At 43.8% G+C, this 14,830-nt stretch overlaps 1 protein-coding gene across 1 annotated transcript; it reads right to left on the bottom strand.

Moving 5' to 3' along the window:
- Positions 1-588: 588 nt before the first annotated feature.
- Positions 589-12,768, bottom strand: LOC119165453 (gonadotropin-releasing hormone receptor). Its single transcript, XM_037417634.2, has 3 exons — positions 12,686-12,768; positions 3,315-4,353; positions 589-2,433 (listed from the first exon to the last, which is right to left on the bottom strand). The coding sequence occupies exons 2-3, from the start codon at positions 4,095-4,097 to the stop codon at positions 2,023-2,025; spliced, it is 1,194 nt and encodes a 397-aa protein (XP_037273531.2). The 5' UTR covers positions 4,098-4,353; positions 12,686-12,768; the 3' UTR covers positions 589-2,022.
- Positions 12,769-14,830: the final 2,062 nt, after the last annotated feature.

The following is a 14,830-nucleotide window of genomic DNA, read 5'->3' as shown; positions in this document are numbered from 1 at the left end:
GGCCCCTCAATCAGGGAGAAAACTAAAAATGTGTAAAATATGCGCAAGAGTGCACTAGTCAAACCACATAGTCATGTTATTAGCATTGATTTGTAACTCTGTATGAAGATTACATAGAAAGTGTTTCAGTTTTGCAGAATAAAAATAAAATGCTGTATAGACGCTTTAAGAATGTAGTAACTCGCGCTTTTAAGCGTTCAAGTTACTGTGAAAGACACGGAAGAAAAAGAATACGTAGTTATGACAGCGCGCGGGGGAGGGGGGAGGGGGGCGGAGATAATTGTAGTGCTCCTGTTTCGAGAGGCCTTTCATATGGGTGAGCTATGCTCTTTCTATATCCCCCTTTCCTTATTTGTTTCTTACCTTCCTATCACACAAAGAAATAAAAAGATACTTCATTCAGCAGCCTGCGAAGATGTGGATATGGGTTCCTGGATATGGTAGTTTAGTTGCAATCACCGTTGAGTGTCAGTGCCGTGATATTTTTTTTTTGTTTTTGTTTTACTGTGTCTTGCTTCAAATGCTACTCATTTTCATTTCACTAATGTATAAACCACGCCAAGATGGCACGCATGGAGGAGTAACAGGTAGACAATGACACCTGCGAGTTTATTTTTGCACTGAAACATATGCAAAATGAAGTGGTTTTACACATCACTCATTACACTGCGTTTGAAAAATGTTCGCAGATATGTTTATTAAATCAGTACCAAATGTTTTTTTTTCCGAACCTGCTACCTGCGTGATTCAAAAGAATTAGGTTCCGTCACTGCCCACGGCAAGTTATCTTTTCAACGGCTTTTCTTTCCTCACATTTACATTACATTTATTACGAATGACATTCCATATGCTCCATTGGCATTATTTCCTATTAGCTTTTACTATTATTGTTGTTGCTATCACGCCTGTGATTTTACTTTTACGTAAACTCAGACAGCTTTCAAAAATACATAAAATGTTATACGGCTTTTGGTACATATAGGTCTGTAACAGCAATTACATGGTCATAATATTATAAATTCACATTGATACCTGTGATTGATTGATATGTGGGGTTTAACGTCCCAAAACCACTATATGATTATGAGAGACGCCGTAGTGGAGGGCTCCGGAAATTTTGACCACCTGGGGTTCTTTAACGTGCACCCAAATCTGAGCACACGGGCCTACAACATTTCCGCCTCCATCGGAAATGCAGCCGCCGCAGCCGGGATTCGAACCCGCGCCCTGCGGGTCAGCAGCCGAGTACCTTAGCCACTAGACCACCGCGGCGGGGCCACATTGATACCTGTAAAGGGCACTTTAAATGATCTCTTGCAATTTAACAAAACCTAAAATTTTGTAATCCACAATATTTTTACTTTTCTTTTCGTTTTCTTCCTTTTAATACAGGTAGTTTACTGCCCATAAATTTGGCGCGCCACTGTTGCATTACCTACGTTTTGCATTACCAGTGTGAGAGCATTGTTCGGCCATACAGACAACTTTGTAATAAGAAAACCAAACTGTACAAAGCTATGTTCAATGTACAAACTCTGAGCGTCCACTTTTCATACATTGTTTACACGTTGACTTCGCTTGTAGCGTAGAACTGTAGTGAAGCTATATTAAAAAAAGCCACATCAGTGACATTCAGGCAATAAAAAATAACGTTACTTTCTGAAAACATAGTACATGAACAACATCAGAGAAATAGTCGTTACTGTACGTGCCGAAAGCACCAGGAAATTGAAATAAACGCAACAGTCTTCCAGAACTGTTGGACTGTTCTTCGTCACAATTCGTACTTTGTGGTCTAGAAAAAGCACCGTTTAATGAGTTATAACAGTGAATGCTCAAGCTGGGATGATGTACCAGCCGAAAGAAGTAGGCGTCTTTGGCATCTCGAAGTTCTCATCAAGTCCGTCGTGTGTGTAGAGACACAATTAGCAATGAGACAGATTACGAAGTAACACAGGGTACGCCGTCATGGCTGCTCAATATGGCTGCTCAAAGTATACAAACACACCTATGTACGAGCTGTCAACAGTCTGCACATCCTTTTCTTGACGCGTGCCGCTCTTCTTTCCCTCTCCTCGTGGTGGGCTTTGTGGAACGTCGCGTCGGTGAGCAGGCGTCGGCCGCGTCAGTCGAGAACTGGGAACTCGATTGGGACCGACTCAGCAGGCGACACGTGAACGATTCAACCACAACATGCCACACGGTTTGCCAGAATCCACCGTCTGCGGCACTTTTACGCACTCGTTGGAAGTACAGGAATATGTACGGATTAATGGCGCTGTTCGAGGCAGATATGACGCCGAACAGCGCGACCACGTTGGCATCCAGTATGCCGGGGTTGCCGAAGGCCAGGATCGCCTCCTGGACCATGTACGGCACGTTGGTCACTAGGAAAGCGCCGAAAACTACTGCCGTCATCTTCAGCGTCTTGACCTGAATGCGTGAAAGGGAAGTACAGGCAAATGAGTCAACAATTGATAGGGGTTTTTGAATAATCAGCACTGACAGAAGAGCCCCAACACAATCAAACTTTGAAACAGCTTAAGGCCATCCTTCTTCTTTTAATTCCTAAAGTTGTCTGTACGGAGCCCAAGGTTTTACGAGCCAACCGATACTCAGCTGTTTGCCGGATGAATGTGTTTCTTCTGAAAACTCCAACTTTGCTAACTTTTTACTATGCTGAAGCTGTATCACATTAATCAGCTGCTGTCTTCATCTGAAGGTGGGTACTACGACTGCTTGAAGATTCATGACTGACAACAGATCGGAGTGTGTGTCTGCGTAAATGTTTTTTGCCGGTGTAGATTTCAAAGAAGATTGTTACATGCTTTTGGTGCTCAGGCCATGTTGTGATAATAAGTTGAGCTGCTTCGTTGCATCCTTATCTATATTCTTGGTGTTTGATTGAAAATTGTTTAGTTTGTGGGTCCAAATGTTATTGAAAATCAGGCGTGAGTCTCAAATTCGTAACAATAATGAATATTGTATTTGAACATACAGTTACAAAATAATACGAAGGCTCTAGTTCCTGCTTCATACGAGCCTATTTTTTTGGTAATTGTGGCATTTTGTACGTATTAAAACTAATTGCAATAGTTCTGGTGAATGTTTGGGAATATTTGTTTCAAATAAAAATGTTGCAGTGTTCTAAGACTGTTTTAGAAATGGTCTACTTACTATGCGAAATCTGTTTTGAAAGTAGTCGATTGCTATTGTTATTCGATTCGGTGTCGTCACTTTTCAATTCCTGTTTGATTCAGACCCCTACTTTTTGATAATCTATGACACGACCAAGTAGGTATTCCGACACAAACCTTGGCACGGGAAAGTGACGAAGTGGTTTGGCAGCTCACTCTCCGACTAGTTGCGTTGTGCTTCCACAGAGCCCACAGTATACCAGTGTGAAACGCTATGAGCAGCACGAGCGGGGCAATGAACACCATGAAGAAGACAAATCCCATGTAAATCTGGCGGTGGTACAGCGGAGTGCCCCGGTCGTAGAAAATGGACGCGCAGAAGCACCTTCCCGGAGCCACCTCAACGCTGTGAAAGACGTACACGTTCGGCAGTGAAGGCATGCACGCCGCAATCCAGGTGACAGTAGCAAACTTCCACGGATCCGGACTGGGTGCTAGTGGAGTGGCAATCGCGATGTGCCTGTCCACGGCAATGGCCACGAGCATGTAGGTCGACGAGACCAGGGCGAACGTCTGCAGAAACTTGAAGAAGCGGCAGAACGCGTCCCCCGCAATCCAAATGCGACCCATCACCTCCCACACCACCTGCGATGTCATTGTTATGCAGGCAACCAGCAGGTCAGCGATGGCCAGATTGAGAAACAGCACTCTGGCCTTGGACACTCTGCGGTGGCGCTGCCTCACCAGCAGATTGCAGCAGACGACGCTGTTCCCAACGGTCGAAATTATGATCATGGTTATGATGATGCCAATGCGGACCCTCTTGTGGTATCGAGGGCCCAAAAGTTCTTCAGGTACTAGGGCGTTGGTGTCGTTCAAAAGTCCAGTCTCATTGCCGTATAGGTCACTTTCATCTGGCAGTGTATTCAAAGATGCGTTAAAGGAGTCCGTTTCAGTCATCCCGAGATTAAAATGTGATTGCACCAACCAATAACGTAATGAAGTGATTGAGGTCTGTCTTCGAAGCCCAGCTCATCACCAGGATAGCTAGTTAGTGATCGAACGTGATTTGAGCAGTGCCTGTGGCAATACCATTGTGTAAATACGGCACATTCATTTTGCGTTTCTTCTGCCGAGGTCAGCGAAAATCTTTTCTGTTGGAGTAGTGTAATCGCGTAGGGTAGTGTGGTCCATGTCCTGCTTGGCTGTTCATACCCTGTAATGGAGAAACAGGGCAAATGAAAATTGCGCAATTTTGCACTTCCACGTGACACATTGATAGAAACATGCGGTTTAGACATTTTTAAAAGAATTCTTTCACCCCCGTGTCTGCTCTCAGACGCAACACTATATTATGCAGTTTGATGAGGCAAAACGAATATGTATTAGTGAGTATTCCGAATTAACTTGAAGGATTTGGAATTATTTGACGTGCTTTTGTAATTAGGTGGGGTGTGTTTTCGCACTTCTGGCTTATCGAAATGCAGCGGCCATCACCGGGCGTCGAAACTGCCTCCAGAAACAAAGCAGCACGACCCATTATAGTCACGTAGCTGCCACGCAGGGCACGGTCATTATCCTCACCACCTAAAATAGTGAATTGGTTTAGCCAACAGTTGTCAGTCGGTCGCAGAAAAGTGTCATCTTCTTAACGGGTTGTATCACTGTGCGGCCTACAAGAAAACCATCATCATCACAAATGAGCATGTGCCAAAGAAATCGCGCATCTCGCTCTGATATCACTGGTTCAATAGAAAGTAAGAAGGCAACAGGGAACCCAGTGAATGGCTGCGAAACGACGGCGGAGAGCCGGAGACCTCAAGTAACTACGACGGGAACATACTAGGGAACCGGGAAGACAACTGTGGCTGCTGTTTGAAGACCCCGAAACAATCGAAGGCCTACGCCTACGGCGACGTGCCCGTAAATCTATAAGAGAGGTGCGAGCACTCGCCTTCAGCGCGTGTTATATGTGGAGTTGGGACAACCTTGTCGTGTGTGTGACCGACTGTGGTTTCACTAAAGACGTCTATGCGCTGAAAATCAACAGGAAAACAACTCAGTATGTTCTAGTTAAAGCCTATCAGCAGTCTAGAAGCAACCAGATGATAGTCTTCATAATCATCAAGCGTGGTCGTGTAAAGCCTTGCACGGCTTAGTGCCAGCTTCAAAAAATTTTTTGCCTGCAAATGGTTTGTTCTTCAGTATGACGCTTTCTTGGTATTGTTTTTCCTCTGTATATTACTTCATGTTGAAGCACTTATATGTCCTTATTTTTAAATATTCTTTTTTTGCAGTGTGCTTGGAGTAGCACTCACACCAAATTATTTTTTGTGACCATGCCAAATAGATGAATACCATTAGTATGAATATTTTAAAACATTCATAAGGCAATTAGGGTTTCTTATCGACATGAATGAAGCCTTCATGTTTAAGAATACCGAACGATCCGCGTTCACAATTTTGTGGCTGTGATTTCTCCGTTTCCAAAAAAAAAACACTTATAAGCGAACGTGGTTCTCCGGACCCAGGTCGTCCACACCTGCACACGATTTTCAATCGGTGATGCGGCTGAAACGCGGCATGCAATCGCCGAGAAGCACGCTCTCGTGGTGCTTTCTCACGCATATCCGATATGGTGATTCTAGGCACACTCCCATGACCACGAGACAAATTAGCCTCCTAATGGCATCTCGCTTCGGCTTTTATATGCCAATTCAAGGCGTTTGCCGCACTTGTATAATGAATTGACATGAGACAGAAAGAGATAATGGTTAAGGAAAGGCATGGCACGCGCACGCACGCAACCCACAGTCCTGGTCTATGATTGTCCTGGTGCCCGACTGCTGTCGCGAACATCGTGCGAACCAGCAATACTGGCTGCGGCGGACCCACTCCGTTTGAGGCGGAATGGTAAAGGCGTATGTATCTACCAGTTGGTCGAAATTTCCGGAGCCTTACACTGCATCGTTGCTCCTAACTATAAATTTCGGGGTGTAATAGCTCAACAGTTATGAAAACTCCCTCCCTCCCTGCCTCCCTCCCCCACTCACTCACTCACTCACTCACTCACACAAAAACACACACACACACACTCACACACACACACTCACACAAACACACACACACACACATGCCCCAAACACAAAGTCGTGCGCATACACATATGCACAGACACAAGCACATGCGCACACATGCACCCTCCCACACACTCATGCACACACTGATACACCCACACGCACACACATATGCACGCATACTCGAACTCCTGCACACACGCACCACATCCACATACAAGCACACTCACACGATTGATTTTGTGTGTGCATGCTTATTTCTTTGCCTCTCTCTTTTTCAACCCACTAGTCTCTAACCTAAGTGTAGGGTAGCATACCGGATACTAGCAGCTGGTTAACTTCCCTACTTTCCTTTTTTTTCTCGTTTCTCTCTCTCTCACATGAAACCACAGGGGAAGAGCGTCGTAGTCGTTCAACATGGTGGATTACTCGTTGAAACTTAGCCGCCTTCATCATTTTCTGATGGCATGCTCGATAATTTCAGCCTTTTAAATTGTGTGGCCGGGAAAGCAGATTGTCATCGAGGTGTGACACTAAGAAAGCGTGAGGTTTATTTCATAGATTCCGGCTTATCGAAATCAGTGTACGTTCAAGTGGCGCAGTGAAATAGACATCGGTCATTTCAATAGCGACAGAAATGGGCCAGTGAAAACCATGTCCCACGCATGACGCCAGAAGTGGGCTTGAAGGCCTCGGCTAAAACGTGAGTCACCCTTCCTTGTACTTTTCAGTCTACTTACTTTCAAAGGCTACCCTTCAAGAGCTTTTCAGAACCCTTGACAGTAGACAAATGCAGGTAAGAACCACTCCTACATTTTGTCGACGGAAGACAACGCTGCGAAAGGTGACAAAAGAACTACTGAGACTTTTAAGGAATATGAACTTGGACAAGCGGATTTGACAGAGATGTCGAGTACCACGCAATGGTAACGGACTGTGACAGATTGCGCCTGCACTGGTGCGTTGCGGTAGCGTGCTGTCCCGAAAATCATGGGTTCGTTCGCGGCTGTGGCAGTCGCGGGTGAGAGGCCCGTGTTCTGGCAAAGTCAGTGCACATTACGCACCAAATAGTAGTTCCACTTGGGCGTCGTCTCTCATAAGGTTAGTGTAGTTTTGGAAGTAAAACCCTAGATATTATTATTATTATTATTATTATTATTATTGTTGTTGTTGTTGTTGTTGTTGTTTTTGTTGTTGTTTGTTGTTGTTGACGTGACTGTGTGTCTGTGTTTTGTTATGCGTTTACGCGCGAAGCTCCTTAGGGTGTGGTCTGTCCATCCTCCAATGGTGTATGCAGCCACCGTTCGCACATACCCGAAAGAGCGGTCCTTTAATGTCCACTGAATGGCGGCACTTGTATATAATGAGCACATGATGAAAAGATGTGAGATGGCTGTACTTCGAGTGTTTACTAGATAGACGGATGGACTGACGGGTGCACAGGCAGACAGAGGATTGGACACACGGACGGATGGATGGATTAACGGACAGACAGACAGAGGGACGGCCGCACGAACAGACGCACGGACGGACGTATGGACCGACGGAAGAACGGGCGTATCGACGGACGCATGGAGGAAGGCATGGACTGAAGGATGCACCGACGGTCACACGGATGGACGGACACATGAACGGTTGCATGGACGGATGCAAGTAAAAACGATTGGGCGAACGAAAGCATGGATGGACTGACGAAAGTTTCGCCCCACCGATCATCATTCACTCCATGGCTATGCTGTGATTTTTTTTCTAGCATTTTTCTCTGAATTCTGGTGTCGGCGTTGGCGTCGCTGGTAGGGATCGTGGTCTTGTGCGTGACTGAAAAGTCAACGGAGAATTAAATAAAATTTAAAAAATATTAAATTCTGGGTCTGAGTGAAGATTGAGCTCTGATCGTTTGTGTGACAAGCGGATGTTCCACAGAGCTACGCGTCTGCTTGGAAATGCAATCGAAACAACTCGCACGCTTTACAAACACACGTGTCCTGTATACATGCTTCACAATGCAACATGTAATATCGCAGTAGCAATGCGTGGTACAAGTGTACATTGCGATCGCTTGTCTGAACGTGTGATTATCATGACTTCATAGTTGGAAGCGGGCAACCCACTATAGAAGGCACACATGTTACTGCACCTGTGCATGGCAAGCTCGAAAAGATTTCGCTGGCACAATTGTCCATGGTTGAAAGCATGCTACCCATTCCACAGAATGAAGACGTATGCGAAATCTCCACTGACACAAGCCATTTGAAACTCGGTACGCACTATACAACAGAATATCGCTATTGCGTGCAACTCTTTGAGGCATATTCTACGGATGCTCCAATTTAAAAAAAATGTTCCCTTTCCTGTTCCCACGAGTAGCATAGCAAACCAATTGTCCCAAACGTGTTAACCTTCCTGTTTTTTCGTCGATACTATTTTCGCTTTTCTTCCGCGAACCCTGGTGCTTCCACACCCAGCGGTGTTACTATAGAGAATTGTTTGTGAACTTCCGTTAATATGAGGCAATGTCGAAGTGCATCCAATGCCTAAGCATGATTTGCTTACTGTAATACATGAAGAGAGCGAACGCATGCACGAAACCCCATTCGCATTGAAGCCAAGCGAACAATGATCTCAAGTGCCATCTTAGAGCTTGGAAATTCAATGGCTAGTTTTTTTTTTTTTTGTTGGATACAAGATTAGTGAAAACTAACAGACAACGATGAAAACGTCAGTATAGGGGATGTTATCAGGGGTAATTATAATGTGAATGTGACGAAGGAAATGTGGAAGAAAACAAAGTTACCTTGGCAGAGACCAAAGCCGTGACATTCGACTAACACGATCGAGCGTTCGACGTATTATTAGAAGGTACGGGATTGGTCACTGCGAATATGAAGTTGTCGTTTTGTCCCCTTGCTCGTCTCCAGATTTACAATACAATTATTCCTAATAAGATCCCATGTATCTTTTTTTTTAGTTTTTGGCATCCTTGTTTGTTCCCATTCTTCCTAGAGCAACCAGCAACATACGCTTACTTAGGGCTTTTAAAACATACCATAATGAAACGCTCAGCAGGCATCTTATATTTATACTATACGGCACGAACGAACAGCACCGCATCAACTTAAAGTTGTTATAAAGCGATATGCTTTGGCAAAAAGTGCGTTTTGATAAAGCGAAGGATTGGTTTCGGAAAGATAATCTAATATGTATACGTAGTTTTCGGTGCTATTGAAAGCGTTTTTTTTTTCTTCGAAAACCTGAAGCGCTGCTGCAAACTGAAGCAAATATTTCAGGCTTACTATGTGAATCTCTGCAACTAGCTTTACTTCACGATAACATTCCGTGCGCTTATAGAATTCAGCAGTTTTTAATTGGCGCAGTTTGTCCGAATACAAAAAAGTACCCTCTCCCCCCACAAAAAGAAATAAACAAAAGAAATGGCTTTTCTAAGCGTCACGTGCTCAAGGAGAATACAAAACAGGTAAGAAAAGCTGAGGGCCTTCAGCTGTTTAAACGAACTGGCATACTACCGCATACATACAGCAAAGGGTCTGGGAGTATTAAACATAAATATAGAAATAAAGGGAATGAGAGGGAAAGCATGCATGGGCGTAAGCTCACTTCAACGGAAAGCGCATCAGTAATGCGTAAGAATAGTTCTGATGCTGGTGTTATTGCCATACGGGAAGGGAGGGGGGGGGGGGGACGTGGTAGCCTGGCAGACCCAAGATGCGCAGTGCTAAAATAATGTTAGCTAATTTGGTTATTTGTCACGGTGATATGTCTAGAACAAACTTTAGACGATATAAAGTGCGATATACTCTAATATGGGGTAGCCCTATATGGGCTGTCCCAGTTTCAAGACGCAGAATACCCACAAAGGAGTGCCCCGACTGATGCAGAGGGCGCTCTGTGTTTAGAAAAAAGGGGTTAACGATTTAGAGCACTTGGTACATTGCTATGGGGGAGCACACAGCCGTCCCACGGGCCTTATACTTGTTGAGGCCCTGTCGACGAAAATTGAATACGACACACTGGGTGGCGAACAAACAACTGTGTTTGGCTCACACGCTGTGTAAACGCAGCGGACAAGCTGATTCCATGTGAGAAGGTATAGGCCGGTCCCAGGTGAATTTTCTATGAGACGATGTTGCTACATCAGAAGCCATTCAATTAAAAATATACAATTGAGGCAAAGTAGGGGAAGATAAATATACACACAGACGTGCGCGAAATGTTGTAGCTCAGTCCCGTGTTGTTTCTCTTCATTGTGTTTTTTTATCGATTCCTTAAAATCAATTATGAGCGAGCCAACTCTCCACCAAAAAGTTCTCTTGTTTTACAACTGCTTTCGCAACGGCCGTGTCCGAATTCTCACGTCATTTCGCGCGCCGATGCTGCCTGACAGAAGCATGGCATTGCTAGCGAGCAATGGCGATGTACGGTGAGACGGGGAGAAAGCGATAGTTTGAACCGTAAACGTAATGGCCTATTTCACGTCGGAAAACGGCGTCTTCTGTTGTTGCTGTCGAATTACAGTGGAAGATTCCGATCGTAAACTTTTTCCAGTGATTGGCGAGAAAAACGCCACATTGTTGTTCTTGGTTATCTCTCTATGCTTCTTTGTTTCCTATTTGAGAGCAAAAAAGGTGAAAAACGCTTCTTTGTTCTGTAGCCAGTAATACTTACACATGACTCTTTTATGGGCTTCCCGATCAAGCGCATTCTTGATGTGCTGTAACTTCCGCAAAAACATTTTTTTTTTCGGATGTTGCGGCGCGTCTCGTTGAATCGTCTTAGTTGTGCGGAGTTTTTATTTTTAAGTACTTTGAAGTTTACCTCTAAAAACTCCAGTTTTTAAGTAACAGGCTGCAACATAAGGAGCCTAAATATACGAGAAAGCATGTTTGCAATCATTCATGAACTTCGAATTTATTTGTTCCTTACGCCAGTAACGAAACGACTGTGTCTGCACTGAGATACAAGCGCCCACTACGTTGTTAAGCCCTATGTGTCCAGAATTGATGTCTGCAAGCATTCTCTCTTGGTCACAGCAATTCAAGACTGGAATAAAATAAATCCGAAGATGTTTGTTAGTGTAAATTCACTCACGTGCTTCGAACAAAAGCTTCAGTCACTCGGTGTATAATATCGAAATTCTTCCTAATATGTATCGCGTAACACCATTTCTGTGATGTTGTCTTGTATATATTTTTACGTGCTGTGTATACTTTAGTTTTTTGAGCCTGCAGTTTGCTGTCATACTATGCTGTTTGTATACTTTGTTTATTTGTTATGCTGTTTGAATGTATTTTTAGTCATTGTTAACTGTCTCTCCCTGTAACAGCCCGATAGGACTTACAGTATTTGAATTGAATAAATGAAATAAATTGAACTACAATGCTGCTAGCAACTAATTATCAGCTCACTTGCTGTCTACAGTACAAAACCTTCGGGCCAGTAAAGAGAAAGCGGGAAAGAGTCTTGCGAAAAGACATTAGTACTTTTTGAAGGTTCACAAACCTACTGTCGTAAAGTTGTGCATCCTCGGCGAAATTTAATTAATACGACGTAAAACACGGCGCGCTCCATAAATTTTATCAAACTCCGATGCTCAGCGGACTTGGAGATAATTTCTTGCATAGCTTTAAACGGGATGTACGCACTATAAATTTCTTTCTCCTTCAAATTACTGCACCACCATTTCGAAAGAACCGAATGCGGTATTCAAAGAATCTACACAATTCATTACTGGGTCACGAATAAAGTAAACCTAATTAGAATTGCCAGTAACCTTTGGCGAGAGGAAGAGTTGATTTGATGGATTCCGAATAATATTTAGAATAACTGCCTGGCATCTGCGTGTAGCGCGAATTCTGAAATGATAAACAAGAGACAGAGGTGCGTGAGCAAAGTGCCGCAAGAAGTTCTGCTCAAGATGTTGCTGTGATTACTTCGGCTACATACCTTATTCCTAATACGAGGTTTGCTGATTCGGTATAACGAAAACACAATATACGTCATAGTTTGAGGATATGCAATCGAAAGATCTGGTGCGTTACCACGCTGCTTTCAAAGGAGGGAGAGTTTCTTTTTTAATGGCGGGGACAATTATTTTATTGGTCAGCATAGCAAAATGTTTATTAGCGCATTTGGTCTCCCGCTTTACCACCTTTAAATAGCTCGAGCTGCGTAGGCTGTCTTTGCTGCAACGCTGCCTGCTCTTGTCTAGTTCTTGCTGCTGCCGTTAGACGCAACCACTACTATCAACGGCTCGCGTTACAATTTGGTCGAGGTGCTGGGAACTTCAAGTCAATAAGAAACAAACAAACAAACAAACAAACAAACAAACTTCATACTATTTCTCAACTTCGGGTGCTGCACTGTCACTAAACCAGACGGTTACATGAATTCTTTCAGCCTGCACGGAAGTCCCACTCATGCATACACGCAAAATAACTTTCTGCGACAACTCACCAGCCCGGAGAAAGCGCGCAACGAAGGAGTAATCCGGAGGTGCGAAATCCGGGCGAACTGCGCGACGCGTGCCAGCGCTGCCGGCGCAGCATGTGCACTTTGAGCGGCACGTCGGTGTCCCCGACGACCACTCCGCCAGGGAGCGCCACTCCCTAGAATCTTGCCCTCCCGACTTCTTCTCTCCACATTTTCGTCGCGCTCCCCCGTTAACCCTCTACATACCCTCGCTGTGCACAGGCAACAAGATGGATAGCCTGGATGGTTGGCATTGCATATTTTGTAACGGATTCTCAACGCCAGAAATGGGACTGACGCTCTGCTTGTGCGTATTTCCGTACGCTCTATGGTGTCTAGAAAATATCCTTCAGGTATTTTGCATCGGAAACTGTAACAAAGGGCCAAAAAAGTAAACGACACAACGTGCGAAAAAAAAAAAAAACTTGCTGCGATGGTAAAAGTGCCGTAGTGAAGCATCGTTCCTTAAAAGAACACAAAAGTAACAACTTTTTGGTCTCATTTCGAGAGCATTGAACTTCATCCCCTCTTTTTTTTTTGGTGTACTTCGAACAGCTGATGCATCATCGAGTAGTGCTGCCCAGGGCACGTGTTCGAATTGGGTCTCATGAAAATAATAGGTCTTTGCTATTTTAGAGTTCCTAAGTTCTGATGAAATTCAAAGCAGCCGTGCAAGTATTATTAGAACGGAAGTTTTCAGAGAGCAAGTAAACTTGAAATAAATGCAACCTGTCATTTTTCATTCTCATTCAGAAAAAAAAAATTAGAAATCCCACGTACAATGGTAATCGATGATATGCGAAGCATAAATTAGGAAAGTTAACATGTCCCTTTAAAATCAACACAACGTTACGAGGCGGACGTAAATTATGCCGCGCATGACTTCCATGACATGATTATTATGTTTGGACGTGTCGCTTATCTTCTTTGTCTATTCACGTCACGTCATAGCAAATTTGGTATATGTGGAGCTAGTGAAACGGCCGTGAACACGCTATAAGCGTAGCTTGTGGTCATGTTTTACATGACAAGCATGTTATGATGACCGTGTTTGGACATGTCATTTGCCTTCGTCGTCTATTCACGTCACGTGATACCAAATTTGGTATATGTGGAGCTAGCGAAACGGCCGTGAACACGCTATAAGCGTAGCATGTCGTCATGTTTTACATGATGCCCCAGTCATATACCTTTGTCATTCATGGACGTCACGTGACACCAAATTTGGTATAAGTCAAGCTAGCGAAACGACCGTGAGCGTGGCGTGTAGTCATGACTTACACGACATGCATGTCATGATTTGCACGTTGGGGTTTGTCACTTGTGTTGGCGATGCTGTCATGTCATACCATACCAGTTCTACAATATGTCATGCACGTGAACGAAAGCACCACAAGAGCAGCAAAACCATGAAATGGAAATCATGACATTTATGACAAAGATGTCATAATTTTCATGTTATGACTAGTCACTTATGCTCGTCGTACAGGCATGTAATGTCATACAAACTTTGGTATTGATACTATTATCTAAACTTGCAGGAGAGCTAAAGGTCGTAGGCGGCTGGATAGATAGATAGATAGATAGATAGATAGATAGATAGATAGATAGATAGATAGATAGATAGATAGATAGATAGATAGATAGACAGACAGACAGACAGACAGACAGACAGACAGACAGACAGACAGACAGACAGACAGACAGACAGACAGACAGACAGACAGACAGACAGACAGATAGATAGATAGATAGATAGATAGATAGATAGATAGATAGATAGATAGATAGATAGATAGATAGATAGATAGATAGATAGATAGATAGATAGATAGATAGATAGATAGATAGATAGATAGATAGATAGATAGACGCTCAAATTCACCGAAGTTCGCGAAGAAATGTTTCGCATTTAAACACGTGGAGCCTTTTCTTTATTCTCATATGTAGCTGCTCGTCGGGAAGATGCATTAGATGGTGAGTACAGAGTTAGAGAAGAATGCGTGGCGAGCATTACTTTTAAAGAGTGGGAAACGTGGACGAGTCACACGAATTTGGCACATGGTATGATTTGCATACCAAACGCAGTCAGCAGTTAAGTTAAGGCCTTTCCCTAGGCGAGAGAACAGT

The sequence above is a fragment of the Rhipicephalus microplus genome, chromosome 1 (genome assembly GCF_043290135.1).
Source record: "Rhipicephalus microplus isolate Deutch F79 chromosome 1, USDA_Rmic, whole genome shotgun sequence".
NCBI lineage: Eukaryota > Metazoa > Arthropoda > Arachnida > Ixodida > Ixodidae > Rhipicephalus > Rhipicephalus microplus.
Note: the sequence above shows the minus strand (reverse complement) of the source record. Positions and strands in the feature narration are given on the sequence as shown.